Source organism: Lemur catta, chromosome 10 (assembly GCF_020740605.2).
Source record: "Lemur catta isolate mLemCat1 chromosome 10, mLemCat1.pri, whole genome shotgun sequence".
Lineage (NCBI taxonomy): Eukaryota > Metazoa > Chordata > Mammalia > Primates > Lemuridae > Lemur > Lemur catta.
This window is the reverse complement of record NC_059137.1, coordinates 12,071,650-12,086,765: the sequence shown is the minus strand read 5'-3', so window position 1 is coordinate 12,086,765 and position 15,116 is coordinate 12,071,650. Positions and strand designations below refer to the sequence as shown.

At 39.5% G+C, this 15,116-nt stretch overlaps 1 protein-coding gene across 1 annotated transcript in view; it reads left to right on the top strand.

The window, feature by feature from the left end:
* MRRF (mitochondrial ribosome recycling factor) overlaps window positions 1-15,116 on the top strand; it is a 55,228-nt gene that overhangs the window by 15,030 nt on the left and 25,082 nt on the right. The window contains exons 4-5 of the mRNA XM_045563834.1: window positions 2,184-2,302; window positions 8,817-8,908. Of these exons, the coding sequence (XP_045419790.1) occupies window positions 2,184-2,302; window positions 8,817-8,908 (211 nt within the window). The remainder of the gene's footprint in view (window positions 1-2,183; window positions 2,303-8,816; window positions 8,909-15,116) is intronic.

Sequence of the window (15,116 nt, the reverse complement as noted above, 5' to 3'; positions counted from 1 at the left end):
ATCATCTTTCATTACTGTCTGAATCAGCAGGCACTTTTCCCCTTACACTTCCATCTCTCTATGAGCAGTTTCTATCTTCGAGATAGTTGACATCTTTTAACAGTTGCCTAGATACAGGTTTATTTGTTCATTCTTATCCTCTTTGCCTTTTATCTGTCCATGCATACATTCATCAGAGCATTATTGAGCACTTTTTTTGTGTTGATTACTTAGATAGGTTCATTTGGCAAGTTACTTTCTCTGACTCAGTTTCCTCATCTATAGAGTGGTGGAAGTAATAATAACTATCTCATGGGGTTATTGTGATAATGGAAATGAATTATAGAAAGCATTTAACATGATGTCTTGCTCATAGGAAGCGTTCAGTAAATACGGGCTATCATCATTATTGTAGAAGTGTGCATAGGATGCTTGGGGGCTCACAAGGGGGTCTTGTAATCCAGCCTAGGAGATTTATGAGATTAGATGCTGAGTGTTAAAGAATGAGCAGGAGTTATCTGAGCAGAGAAAAGTGTTCTCAGTAGAAGGAGAATTATGCAAGTGTCCTGAGTTAAGAAATAATAGAGTGTATTAGAGAAATTGTTTTAGTTTGGTTAAAATACAGGCAAATGTCAAGAAGTAATAATAGTGTTTATTGGGATACTGTCATAAGTGCTTTTTATGCACTCTTTCATTTAATCTCATAAAAACTCTATGAGATAAGTACAATTTTATGCCTCATTTAGAGGTCAGGAAACAGAGGCCCAGAAAGTTGAAGGGGTCTGCCTAGGGTTACACAATCTAGAAGTGGCAGAGTTGATGTTTGAACTCAGGTCATTGACTCTCAGAATAACTTTTACTATTACACCTCCTGGACTTTGCCAGGTTGAGGCCAGTGGTTTCAGTGACCTTCTGTCTTGAGATGACGTTGAATTTGAGTACTTCAAATCAGATCTTTGGGCCATAGTATGGTACTGCATTGTTCTAACAGCATATTGCCAGGATAACTCCAATTTGTTTAAGACTCCTTTTCCCCCCTTTCTTTTTGTGTCTCAGAATGAGCCATCCTTGAGTGGTTCCTACTGTGAATGGTAAGGTTTTTCCTCTAGTTCACATTTGCATAGGAAATTAGGGAGTTTGAATAATGCCCCCTTTCCATTTGTACCTGTAGGTTTATTGCTTGCCTCCTTTGGTTTCTGAAAATTTTTTGCACAGGATTTTCCACAATTCAGATATGGATAAAGATCAGATCCAAGATAACAACGAAATGTTAATAGTTATGTTTTGTTTTAAATGAGCATGTTTCTGAAGGGGATCTATGCACCAAAAGGCTCCAAATCTGGCTGTGTGTCAGAATCATGTGGTGAAACTAGTGAGAGAAAAAAAAATTACAGGCCTCCCTCAAATCACGGGATTCCAAGCCTCTATAGAATCAGGATCTCTGGGGTGGGGCCCAGGAATCTAATTTGAAAAACTCCCTGAGGAGTCTGATATACAGCCAGATTTGAGTTCCACTTGTATAAAGGAAAGAGCCTTGATTGAAATCAGAATTAAGCACACCTGAGTTTGGGTCTGGGCTCTTCTTTCATTTTGTTAGCTCTACGATCTTGGCCCATTTATCCTTCCCAAGTCTTACTCTCTCATCTGTAAAGTGGAGGTAGTGATACAATGTTATAGGGTAGTTGTAATAACTAAAAGGGATAATAAGAGGTACCATTTTAAATATTTTTTGGTATCTATTGTATACTTAGTTGATTATATTTAGTTATAGTCCTTTAGCTACAGTCCTTACTTTACCTCTAAAGTAGTTATTTTTTGACTGAGTTGGAAACCAAGGCACAGGGAAGATAAGTAACTTGCCCAAGGTTTCATAGTTAGTAAGTGGCAAAGTTGCTGCTGAGGGTAATCAACTCTTTCCAGTTTTAGCTTTAAAAGTCCTGTGTCACAGGAAATCCCTTAAAACCCTCAGGTCCAGCCGAACCAGGATGGCTAGCCACCCTAGTTGCTGGTAAGAATTCCAGCCTAGCTCTGTCAGCATTTTAAGCTCTTACAAACACATGACACTGCTGCTCCTATGAAAGACCCTTGAACAGCTTTGTCACATAGATAAGGGGTCCTTAAATGTTTGTTGAGTCTGAGTTAGCTAGGACTTAGATGTGGGGCTACTAAGGTCCTTTGGAATTCTAAAACTGTTTTTCTTTTAGGGTCCCTTGATCATATTGCTGTGGTAACTGCTGATGGGAAGCTTGCTTTAAACCAGATAAGCCAGATCTCCATGAAGTCGCCACAACTGATTTTGGTGAATATGGCCAGCTTCCCAGAGGTAAGGTGGCCTTGCTAAAATTCCTTTCCATGATCTCTTTTGGAATGGTGGAGGCTGGGTCAGGTGAGGTAGAAGTGTTTCCTTCAGCTTGGAATGAAACAAGAGAGAAGACATAATAAAGGGAACTTAAGGATGAGGAAAAACTTTCTTTGTGTTTCTAAATTCTTTTTCTGTTAAACTTAGATCCTAGAGAAGCTAGGCAAGTGATTTGAATACCGAAACAGGCCCCATCTAAGAAAACAGTGATGGAGATGCAGTGATTTTTGCTTGGCCAACGTGGGAGGGCTCTGGTACACTGGAGAGCCTGTACCCTCTCTGAGGGGGGTGCCTCTGCCCAGCTCCTGCTGATCATTGCCAGGCATAAATGTGAGCCTGGTAATCAGTGTTACCTGCGGTTAAACAATTTTTATTTCCAGAAGAAGACAGTGACCCAAATTTTTATGTGAGGTCTTTGTTCTTTAAATGTTGATGACTAATTCACTTTTTTTAAAGACTGTGAGACAAATAAAACATATTAATGGGCCAGATATGGCTTCAGGGTCGCCAATTTGTGACCTCTGTATTAGTATTTGGAGCAGACCCCTCCCCCCCCCCCCCGAATTTTTTTTAAACTAGACTGGCCATTGTAGAGTATTGCATGGAGCACGGTGCTTCCAAGACTGGAAGGTAGGTTGCATTAGGTTGTTGCAACCTTGAGGCTTTATGATTTTAAGTCTAGTTGAGGAAGATATAATAATTGGGCTTGTCCTTATTGGTCCACTAGGAATTGGCCTGGATGGGAGTCCTAGAGGAACTGGAATGGTCCCATCTCTACAGCCAATTAGCTGTGTGACCTTGAGCAAGTTGCTTCTCTGGGTCTCTGTTTCCTTATCTGCTAACATGAGGTGAAGGAATCTTCCTGTTCTGATTGTTCTAAGTAGTTCTATCCCAGAAACATAAACCAAATTTAGACCTGCTGGATTTGACAAACTAGGCTAGAGATAGGAGAAGGGGAAGCCCTTGCTTTGAACAAACTCTTTCAAATCAGATAGCTAATATGCCAGGCACAACTGTGCCACTCCATTCTCCATACTGCAGCCAGTTTTTGAAAATACATACTGGCTCATATAATGATCGGCTTTAGATTTGTCAGTGGCTTCAAGTAATCTAAAATCTTTACTGTGGCCTAGAAGGCTCTGCATGATCTGGCCTCTACCTGTCTCTCCAGTCTTTCCAGTCTTGTGCCTCTGTCATCCTTCTACACTGCTCTAACCATGCTGGCCCTTCAGCTCCTCAGACACACCAAGCCCTTTGCATCTTCAGGGCCTCCACATTTATTGTTCCAGTTGCTCAGAACACTCTTGAATGGCTGTTTGCTACCTGTATTTCTGATCACCACTTAAATGTCACTTTCTCAGGGAAGCCTTCCCTAATCTAGTCCATCTAATTTCTCCACCTTAAGCTCTCTTATACAGGAGAATTCTTTTTGTTTATTACACTTATTACTATTAATAGTTATACATTTATTTATATGTTATTTTCAATTTCACTTTTACTAGATTGTAAGCTTGGAATGTAGGGATCATGTCTAACTTGTTCACTGTATCCAGCACCAAACACAGTGCCTGGCACATGGAAGCAACTCAGTAAATTTTTCTCGAATGGATAAATATTTGTCATTAGGTTGATAAAAGGGAGTCACTCATTCCATGTTACTGAGGAGCAGAGAAATGGATGAAAAGGGAACTGTCACCTCTTTCTCTTTGTGGGCCCCCTCTGAACCACTGCGGCCTCTCTGCCTTGTTCATCTAGGCACTGCAGGCCAATTTAGGGAATAGCCTCCTAATTACACAGCTTGAAGACCTCATCAGGCAGATTGCTTTTTAGAGCCAGCCACTTCGGTTATTAAATAGCAAATGGCATTCACAGAAGAAGCACCTGATTGGCTACCAGAGCATCTTATGAGGCAGGAGGACATATTAACAGCTTAATTTTTTCTTAGGAAGTTAGAGTATGTCTTCATTTTTCAACCAAAGCATCTTTGCCATTTCTCCAAGTTGAAATTTCATGAGTCTTAAAAAATCCTTTACAGGCATCTCAGTATAGGTTCATTTATTTATAGAGACAGAGTGAGGAAGTGTGAGTTACATTGTCTTTTGAATTCCTCTATTTCATTGAGTGTATACATTAAACAAATAGCTCTAACTAAGTATTTCCTTCCTCCAGCTTAGAATCTGTCTATAGAGTACCCAGGTTCATAGCTTCAAAATGCTAAGCTTCTCTGTGTTTATGTAATTCTTTTATGTTTCACATACAGTTGGCTTTCTTACTAAATCTGAGTCCTTTCTGTGTCATGCTGTAGTGACACGATGCAGATTTACATGCATAATCTTTTCAAATGCATTGAAGACAGAAAACTGTGTTGCATTTGTTTAACATGTGTCCTGCTTGATAAATGATACACACGGTTGCTGCCTTCCATAAACTTGCCTGCAGCTAGAGTTAATGATGGGAAAGAAAAGAAGGAATAAAAACCACAGCATGATTTGAACAAAACAAGGCAAATGAAAAAAACAAAACTCTGCAGGCTCCATTATTGCTCTTGTGGAGGGAGGAGAGCTGACATATATTGAGTGTCTACTGTGTTGCCAGTCACTTTCTCATGTTTTGTTTCATATGATCAACACAGGTACTCTGTAAAATTAGGCATTATTTATTCCATTTTATAGATGAGGAAACTGAGGCTCAGAAAAGTAAAATATCTCCCCAAGGTTCACACTGTTGTTATAGAGCTGTGTGCAAATCTTGGCTCCGTTTGACATGAAAGCCTATGTTCCTTTAACCATTCATTCATTAACTCAACACATATTGTTTGAGTCCCTGCAAATTATTAGTTTGTATTTGAGGTGCTGGGAATTCATTGGTGATTAAGATAGACTAGGTTTCTGTTTCCGAACACCTTACATTCTAGGGATTCATTGAGATACAAAGAAAATGGAAGGTCAGTAATTGATACGGCACTAACAGAGTTGACTTGAATCCAAATTTTCAAGGATTTGTTCACCTGTGTACAAAAGTTTTATCTTTTTTTTTTTTTTTTTTAGCATAGATTAGCTTAAGAATAGGAATGGCAGATATTGCTAATTGATCACAACACTCTTTCCTGCCTGACCCGAGATGGGGTCTATGCTCTTTCTCTGCACACTACTCTGAGCAGCCACAACCAGTTGGTCAATGCTGTCGTTTGAGAGCAGTCTGTTTGCCTTGGGATATTATTGAGTATCCCTTCTGTGAGGGGATAAAGCCTAAGGTAAGAGATGGAAATTCTGTAGGAATGTATGCCCTTTTTGTCTGAACCATGAATAGTTCAGACCTCATGTTGGGAAGATGACTAATTCCTTGAGGTTCTGTGTTCTTCCATGTCAAAGCAAATACACATCTAGGATATCTTAGAGCTACCTCTCTCAGTAGGTTTCTTTGAGAAGTAAAACATTGATTGATTCACATTTTTTCTGCATATGAGAAGACAAAAAAGTTAAAATAAGATTTTGAGGGGTTATATACGTGAGGTAAAGGAGATGAGTTTTTCTAATAGATCTGAACCTGATCATTAATATATTCGTTCTGCAAGCTTTTAGTGAGTACTTGCTATGTACCTGGCGCTCTGCCTTGTACCGGGAAGATGTCAATATTGAGACATAGTTCCTGCCCAACTTGGTGGTGTCAGTAGTGGTGCTCTTGTGCCTCCAGGAGAAGGTTGTATGGAAATACGTGCCTGACTGTGAAAGGGAGATGGTGGTGATGGAGTGTTTAGTAGTGATTATCAGTGAGAAGCTGTGGAAGAGGATTAGGAGATTTGAGATTAGACTACCCCTTCAAGGTGGAGATTCTTCTTTCATTGTTAACTTTAGAAATCTGCATTTTATTAGGTAAGATGGCAGTTCTTTTGCAAAGGAAAATCAATTTCATTTCTTTATCCAGCTCTTTTATTTACCTTGGCTATACCCTTTATACACCAGACCTAATTCCAAATTATTTTTGGCTATTTAAAAAAAATTAAATACCCTGTGTCACAATTACTGAATTTATTGAGTTCAGGGATCTGGAAAAAATATAGACAAAGTAACATCATGGGACTGAATCTCCATTCAGTCTTCTCTTAACTCTGCCAGTAACTGGAAGTATGATGGTTGGGGTACTCACACCATCTCTCTTGGACTGTTAGGGAAGAGCATGTCTATGCTTAGGGATGTGACGTTATCCTAAAAGTCCCTGTTGACATAATGAAGGAGCTGTGCTTGGGTCCCACATCCTTTCAAGCTCTGATAATCTGTGGTCAGAGGTACCATTTTAAGAATTTACTATTTTAACACATTAACTGCCATGAGAGTTATGTTTAACTCACTGTAGTTTTGACCCCAGGGCCACATGAAGCATATGTAAAATCTTATTTGTTCATGTTCTTATTGTTACAGTTAATATTGACAGTTCTAAAAACATGGGATTAAATGAATACAGGGTCAACAAATTTCGTTTTTCTATTTATGTTTACCTTTAAATTACACTTGAAGTTTTTATTTTATTTTATTTTATTTATTTATTTATTTTTTTTGAGACAGAGTCTCACTCTGTTGCCTGGATTGGAGTGAGTGCCGTGGCATCAGCCTAGCTCACAGCAACCCCAAACTCCTGGGCTTAAGCAATCCTACTGCCTCAGCCTCCGAAGTAGCTGGGACTACAGGCATGCGCCACCATACCCGGCTAATTTTTTGTATATATATTTTTAGTTGGCCAGATCATTTCTTTCTATTTTTAGTAGAGACGGGGTCTCACTCTTGCTCAGGCTGGTCTCAGAAGTTTTTATTCTATTTTCGAAAAAAAACACTGTGGCCCCAAGGGAAAATTTCTGATTTTTTTTGTGTGGCAGTCAATGTGTTCAGCGACAGCCTCACTGTTAGATTCTGTGTACAGCCTCCCAAGAGTATTGATTATTCATCTGTATGTGGAAGTTCTGGTTTGTCTTTTTAACCTTACAGTAATACCTCATATAGATGTAGAATTAAAGTCATTAAAAAAAATTTTTTTTAGAGAGAGGGTCCCACTCAGGCTGGAGTACGGTGGCTATTCACAGGCATGATCATAGCTCACCTCAGCCTTGAACTCCTGGGCTCAAACAATCCTCCCGACTCAGCCTGCTGACTAGCTAGGACTATAGGCATGTGCCACCATACCTGGCTAATTTTTCTATTTTTTGTAGAGATGAATCTTGCTAGGTTGCCCAGGCTGGTCTTGAACTCCTGGCCTCAGGCAATCCTTCCATCCCACCACTGGGAAAAAGTGAAATAGGTGTGTATCAATCACCATTCATTTAAATCAGGAAGTCTAGGGAGGAACTCAAGGCCAAGAATTGGCCTATCCCATGAATTGGCTCAGTCAAACCTAAAAATTCTTTTGAAAATGTCAGTCTTTGTTTTCATGAATTCCACATTGTCATGCCAATAAATGTATCTGTCTTCCACACTGCTTTCTTCTTATCCTTTGGGATTACATACCAGGTGTTGTTACGATGTTAATTTGAGTATGAGGTGAGGCACTTTGGGAAATCAGTGTACCAGTATGTCAACTGGCATATTAGTGAGCAGACCTGTCAGAGAAGCCCCTGAAGGATGTTGGACAGGAAAGCAGTATTTCAGCTAAATGATGACATCAACTCTACCTTGTTTGAGGGTTTTATGTATTCTTACCTTTATATAATAAATGTATATAATATGTTTACACAATAACTGTTCTCAGCTGGGTGTTACAGTGTGCCAGGCACAGAGGAGATGCATTGCTTATGTTAATTCACTACCTCTGTGAGGTCTGGATACCACGTGGTGTCAGGTTTTGAAATGGAGGCTGGGAGAGGTCAAGTATATTGCCCAGGGTCACGTGGTTATCAGAGCTGGGATTTGAACTGAGATCTTTCTGACTTCAAAGCCCATGCTTTTAACTACTATACCATACTCCCTCTCCTGAACATACACCAGCAGAGATTCATTGCTCATTCCAAAACATGAGTGAATTTGGTGGGAGTGTAGATGTGAATGAGTTAAATTTATTTACTCATTCCAAATCGGCACTGGTATATTTTGAGTGTAAAACGTCAACTGGAATTTTTTAACATATGAAATCTTTCATCTGTCTTTACACCACTCTTTGCAGAGACCAGCCCCCCTCCCTTGAGGATTTATTGTGGTTTTGATCTGTGTTGCCTCAAACCCTTGAAATCTTTTCAAAGAAGCAGAGCTGTTTTCTTTTTAGTTTTTCTTCTCTTTCTTTTTTTCCTCCTGCAATACACTGGTACCAGGAGTGGACATAGTTTGCTATTCAGCTTGATCAAAGCACTCTACACCAATGTAACTTCCTGATCTTACTGGTAACAGAACTAAATGTTTCCATGTTCTGCCAAGATGGGTTGCCAGTTATCGACAGAGGGCTTGCATCTGGTAATAATTATTTACTAATTCTGTTTACCTTTTGATCTGGTTTTCAGTGTACAGCTGCAGCTATCAAGGCTATAAGAGAAAGTGGAATGAATCTGAACCCAGAAGTGGAAGGGACTCTAATTCGGGTACCCATTCCCAAGTAAGTTTGGCTGAAATTCACATTTTGATGAAATGGAGTGGTTGTCCTTGGATGGAAACCAACACCCTACTATGCTGTTAGGGTGATAGGGTACCTTATCTGTACCTTTAATCCTGATAAACATCTTTTGAGATCTAGTTTATTGATTCAGAAATACTTATTGAGTGCGTATTAGGTACTAGATGTGGAGTATGCAGCAGTAAGTTTGAGAATTTCCTTGTCCTCTTGTAGTTTACATTCTGGTTGGGAAAATTGAACAAATTAAATAAAGTCACTCAGATAATGAAATACTGTAAGGAAATAAAAGGCAATGGGATCCAAAAGAGACTGACTTGAATGAGGGTGATGGTGGCAGGGACAGCTTTAGCCAGGAGGACTCTAAGGAGGTAACATTTTTGCTGAGAGCTAAATGATGAGGAAGAGCCAGCCTAGGGGCATTTCAGGCATAGGGAATAGCAAGCACAAAGGCTTCGAGTCAGAAAAGACCTTGACACTTGTAATCTCTCACTCATATTCCTTGAGTAGCTATCTTTACATTAATCCTTGCTGTTGAGGAATTTTAGACGACAGAATATTGTTAATTAAATATATAGAACTTAAAGTATTTTGGTGGTTTTTTTTTTTAGAAATGAGGTCTTGCTCTGTCACACAGGCTGGAGTTCAGTGGCCCAATCATAGCTCACTACAGCTTCAAACTCCTGGGCTGAAGGGATTCTCCTGCCTCAGCCTCCCAAGTAGATGGGACTACAGGCATGAGCCACCACACCTGGCTCTAGAACTTAAAATTTTAAATAAATAAAAATATATGTTCATTTGTCAATTAAAAAAAAAAAGAGAAAAGACCTTGGCATGTTTGAGAAAGAGAAAAACCAATGTGTCAAAAACACAGGGAGAGAGTAGTAGGAAAGGAGGTTGGACTACCCCATAGGCTGATGGTTTAGGCTTTATAGGGCATAGTAAGGAGTCTGGACTTCATTCCAATTGTAATGGGAAGCCATTGGAGGGATTTAAGCAGGGAAATGACCTGATCCGATGTTGACTTTGTGAGGACCTCTGTGGCTGCTGATTAACAAATAGAATATAGGGGGACAAAATGGACACAAAGAGAACAGGAGGCAACTGCAACAGTCCAGGTGAGACATAAATCTTCTCAGATTCCATAGCGTAGAATAGATGCTACACAGTGCCTCACATACAGCAAGGCTCAAATAAGTGTTGAATTAATTTGGTCAGTCTTTCAACAAATATTTATAAGCACTAACTACATGTAAGTTACTTTCTTAATTGTTGGGATATAGCAGTAAACAAAATGAACAACCAATAAAAAGTCCCTGTCCCCTGGGGCCTACCTGATAATTCAGTAGGTACAGTAAATAGAAAAATAAATACATAATGTAACATCAAGTGATGATAAGGACAGTGAAGAAAAATAAGCAAGATAGGAGAAAGAGAGATTTGGGGGCTTTATTATAGACAGGGAGCTTCTGGAAGGAAGTGACATTTAAGCAAAGACCTAAGTGAAATGAATGAATGAATGAAGCTTCCAGATAACTAGAAGGGAAACGGAGTGTCTTTTTGTGCTGCACATCATTCTGCATTCTTTTTTTTTTTTTTTTTTTTTTTTTTGAGACAGAGTCTCACTTTGTTGCCCGGGCTAGAGTGAGTGCCGTGGCATCAGCCTAGCTCACAGCAACCTCAGACTCCCGGGCTTAAGCGATCCTACTGCCTCAGCCTCCCGAGTAGCTGGGACTACAGGCATGAGCCACCATGCCCGGCTAATTTTTTTGTATATATATTTTTAGTTGGCCAGATAATTTCTTTCTATTTTTGGTAGAGACGGGGTCTCACTCTTGCTCAGGCTGGTCTCGAACTCCTGACCTCGAGCGATCCACCCGCCTCGGCCTCCCAGAGCTAGGATTACAGGCGTGAGCCACCGCGCCCGGCCCATTCTGCATTCTTTTACATATATTTCCTCATTTGTGATACAATCCTTATAAAATAGGGTTTTTTCCGGGTGTGGAAATTCAGGCTCAGAGAGGTAAAGTAATATTTCTGAAGCCACACAGCTTGTGCTGAAGCTGGGACCTAAACCCAGGTTTAGTTGATTCCAAAGCTTTACAGTGTGCCAATGCTAACACAATGTATTAATCTCAACACTGAGAGTCCAGGAACTTTCCCCACTGAACTTTTTCCTGCCTTTAGGCCAGAAAATGGTTGTCTTATTCCATTGTGTGCTCAGTACTGTGTAAGGTTGCATTAACACTGCACTTTGGAATCTTATGAATTGGGAACAATATAAACTAGTGTTTAAGAACCAGATAGACTGAGTTCAAGTCCGATAGCTGTTTGCTTGGTAAGTTCATTGATTTGCTCAGTGAATTTTCTGAGAATGTATATGTGCCAGGCTCTGTGCTGGGAATGTGCAGACCTGATGTTGGCCTTCATGGAGCTTACAGGCTATGTGCAGGCCTCTTGTTCATATTGCTTCCATCTTACTTGTGAAACTTACTATGTAAACCTCAGTTTATAGACGAAAAACCTGAATTACAGAGATTATCAGTGGCTGGGACTACAGGCGTGTGCCACCATGCCTGGCTAATTTTTCTATTTTCACTCTTGCTCAGGCAGGTCTTGAACTCCTGGCCTCAAGCAATCCTGCCACCATGGCTTCCCCAAGTGTTAGGATTACAGGTGTGAGCCACTGCATCTGGCCTCAAGATAAATTCTTAATAATACCAGGAGAAAAATGTCTTGGCCAAGATCATATGGCCAGTAAATGGCAGTCAGGATTTGAATTCTAGGAGTTTTTCTGTTACTTTTCTTCTGTACTCTCTGTGTAGATAAGTAATTCTGGAAAGTGCTAAGTGTACTCATGAACACTGGAAGCAAGATTTATAAGTATAATAGATAGTAGTCGGCAGGTTTATTTTCTAGTTCTTGCTCTCTTATCTGTGAAACCTTGGGCAAGCCACTTAACCTCCCTGAGCCTTGGTTTCCTCATTTACCAGATGAAGAGGCCTGCCAGGCCCCTTCTGAAGCTCCAGAATTCTGTGGGTCTATGAATTTGTGCTGCTAAATGCTCGTTGCTGATTTGGATTCTTATTTTGGACCAATTTTGTAACATATTTTTCTTTAAAAGATCTGGTTGACATAATGCACACTGCTGCAACCCCAGAGGAGTTAACAATCACCTTTAGTGCAACATGTGTGAGTTTGAAGGATCGGTGAATTTAACTTGAATTTCCAAAGACATGCGGATCTGTTACATTATTTTTACATTATTTTAGCTTGGTTAATGGGTGTAATCTAAGAAAAAGTTGATGGACCAAAACCGTCTGCTCCTGCAAACCTCATTTTTTATATACTTTCTTCCCTTTGACAAGGTGGTAGGGTCAGTGAGGCCCCTTTCTGAATTATATGTTTGGTAGTTTTCCAGATAAAAAATGAATGATCTGTTCTTTATTATGGAGGCTGTGTCATGTGAGAGGATAAAGGTTGATTTAGAAGTAAGAAAGCTGAGGTTTTTATTTGGTTTTGGCAGTGACTTCCATATGACTTTGGGCTCATCGTCCTAGCTGCTTGCTGCCTTATAGTTCCTTATTTGTAAAATAGGTGAAATAGTGCATAATGATAGGCAGAGATTTAGTGAATAAGCAGAAAATAGATTAAATAGTATGATTTCCGTAAAGCAACTATTGAATATATAAATATAAGGTACTAATACTATTTCAGTGAACTTTTAGCTTTGTATACATATAATTTTAGGAGAAAAGGAATGAGTGAGCAAGGGAACTAATATGTTGAGCACCTACTCTGTACCAGGAACGGTGGGGTGCCTGATATATACAGGGAAAGCGGGAAAGTATAATGGTTCAGTTTTGCCTGGGTATCACGTAAGCATGAAATTGAGTTCCAGCTCTTCTCTTTAGCTTGTGTGACAATGGCAACTGTCTGTGCCTCTCCAAATCTTCATAGTGCATTTATGAAATGATATTAATAATTTACAAGACTTGCCTTATATTGGGAGATTTCAGCAAGATAATGTACGTGAGGCTTTTGCTGCTTAGTAAGTATCCAATTAATGCTAGCAAATGTTGCTATTTCCTTCATTCCCTTTCACAAATAGGTAGTAGCATCATTCCCTTTTAGGGATGAGAAAACTGAGATTCAGAGAGGTAAGGCATTGGCTCAGGGTCACACAGTTGGTAATTGGCAAAGCTGTGAGGAGGAAGCTAACACAGCAAAGCTTGTTTTGGGGGAGGGAGAATAAGAAACATACATTCCTAGGATCAGTTTCTGATTATAAAATTTCAAGTTTAGTTCTAGGAAAAGTTGCCTTTCCTGATTGATCATGATTCTTCCTCTGCCTAATGATAGTCTGCAAATTTGCTTTTTTGCCTTAACACTGGATGCCCAGAAGTTTTATTTTCAGTTGCGGTTACTACCTCACCCTCATTACACGTCTCTGATTCTTATATTCTTATTTAAATGAGTCTACTGAGTATGTGACTCTTACTATAATCTGCCTCTGATCTTTTTGAGAAGTAGGTAGAAGGTAAATCCTAAATCAGTAACAGGTCAGACTTGGAGCCTGAGTGGTCTTTATCACCAAGTCCTTTTTACAGCCTCTGAGAATCAGCTCTATGTGGTTGTGTGCAAGTTTTTGAGGCTCTGGGTTATATCTTTCCCCACTGACAATGTATATAGCTTTTGTTTCCTCCTTTCCAGTGTTCTTTTATTTAAATAAGTCAGTCAACTGGATGGATTCCTTGAACATTCCTATTAATCGAAGTTTACTGGAATAGTTTCTTCTGCTTTTTTTTCCTATTTATGTAATCACATTTTGGGTACCATTTATTAAGCACCTACACTAGATGTGAAGAGCCTGGAGGTGCTGAGCTGAATGCTTTACAGACTTTTCCCAAATTCTCATAATAGCACTATAGGATGAAGGAGTCTTGTTAGGCTCCTTTCACTGATGAGAGAGCTGAAGGTCACAGAAGTTAATGCTCAATATCAGATAGCTAGTAAGTGGCAGAAGCAAGGTAAGAATTGGGGTCTTTGTTACTCCCTTTCTTCCTATTGTTATCTCCCAATAGAAACTGTATTTGGATATTAGTCTATCACATCTAAATCAGAGGCCCTGAAAAGTTTTGAGCAGAAATTCATTTTGATCAGACCAGATTTCTGCCTCCACCTTATTCACATCATCATTTGCCTCAAACAAACAAACCAACAACTAAACAAACACACATTCCCTTACTCACTGTTTTACCAAATATCAATTGGAAAACCATACCAATTAGAATAGGGCTGGTTTGGTTTGAGATCGCAGAGTTTATGTCTGACTTTAAATAAATGCTACAAGGAAATTATGAATTCACCTAAGAGATAATAGTACATATGATTGACTCATCCCCCAATGAGGTTGCCTCTCTTCTTGGTTGTCCTCTTCTTTCATCAATGTCTGCATTGGTTTTATTTTAAATAGAATTAAATAAAATATTAAAATGCCTCTGTCCTGTTCTCCATAGAGAACCACTTTTAGTACCTTGATTTTTTGGATTTTTTTTCTGCCAGATGCAGTGGCTCACACCTGTAATCCCAGCACTTTGGGAGGCTGAAATGGGAGGATTGCTTGAGGCCAGGAGTTCAAGACAAACCTGGGCAACATAGTGAGACCCTGTCTCTACAAAAAATGAAAATAATTAGCTAGGTGCACGCCTATAGTCCCAGCCACTTGGGAAGCTGAGGCAGGAGGATCCTGTGAGCCCAGGAGTTTGAGGCTCCAGTGAGTTATGATTGTGCCACTGCACTCCAGCCTGGGTAACAAAGCAAGACCCCACTTCAAAAAAAACCAAAAAATACATTTTTTCTATGCAAAGTCAAGATATGTCTACATCTCCTTCATTTTTCTTGTAAATGATATGAGATTATACTATACATACTGTTCTATACACGTTTTTTTTAAACTTAACAATGTATCATTGCTCTCTTTGATGAGACTTCTTCCTCACCCTTTTTAAAGGCTATGTAGTGTTTGCATTTTACACATAGCATTAACTAGTTCCCAAATGTCAAATATCTTGATTTTAATTTTTCTCTTTTACTAACCATGTTATAATGACCTTCTAAAGCCTTACTTCCTGTTCTGCTGGGAGTGGGAAGTGGTGGGGGGGGACTTTGGTGTCACTATTGCGGCTTGATT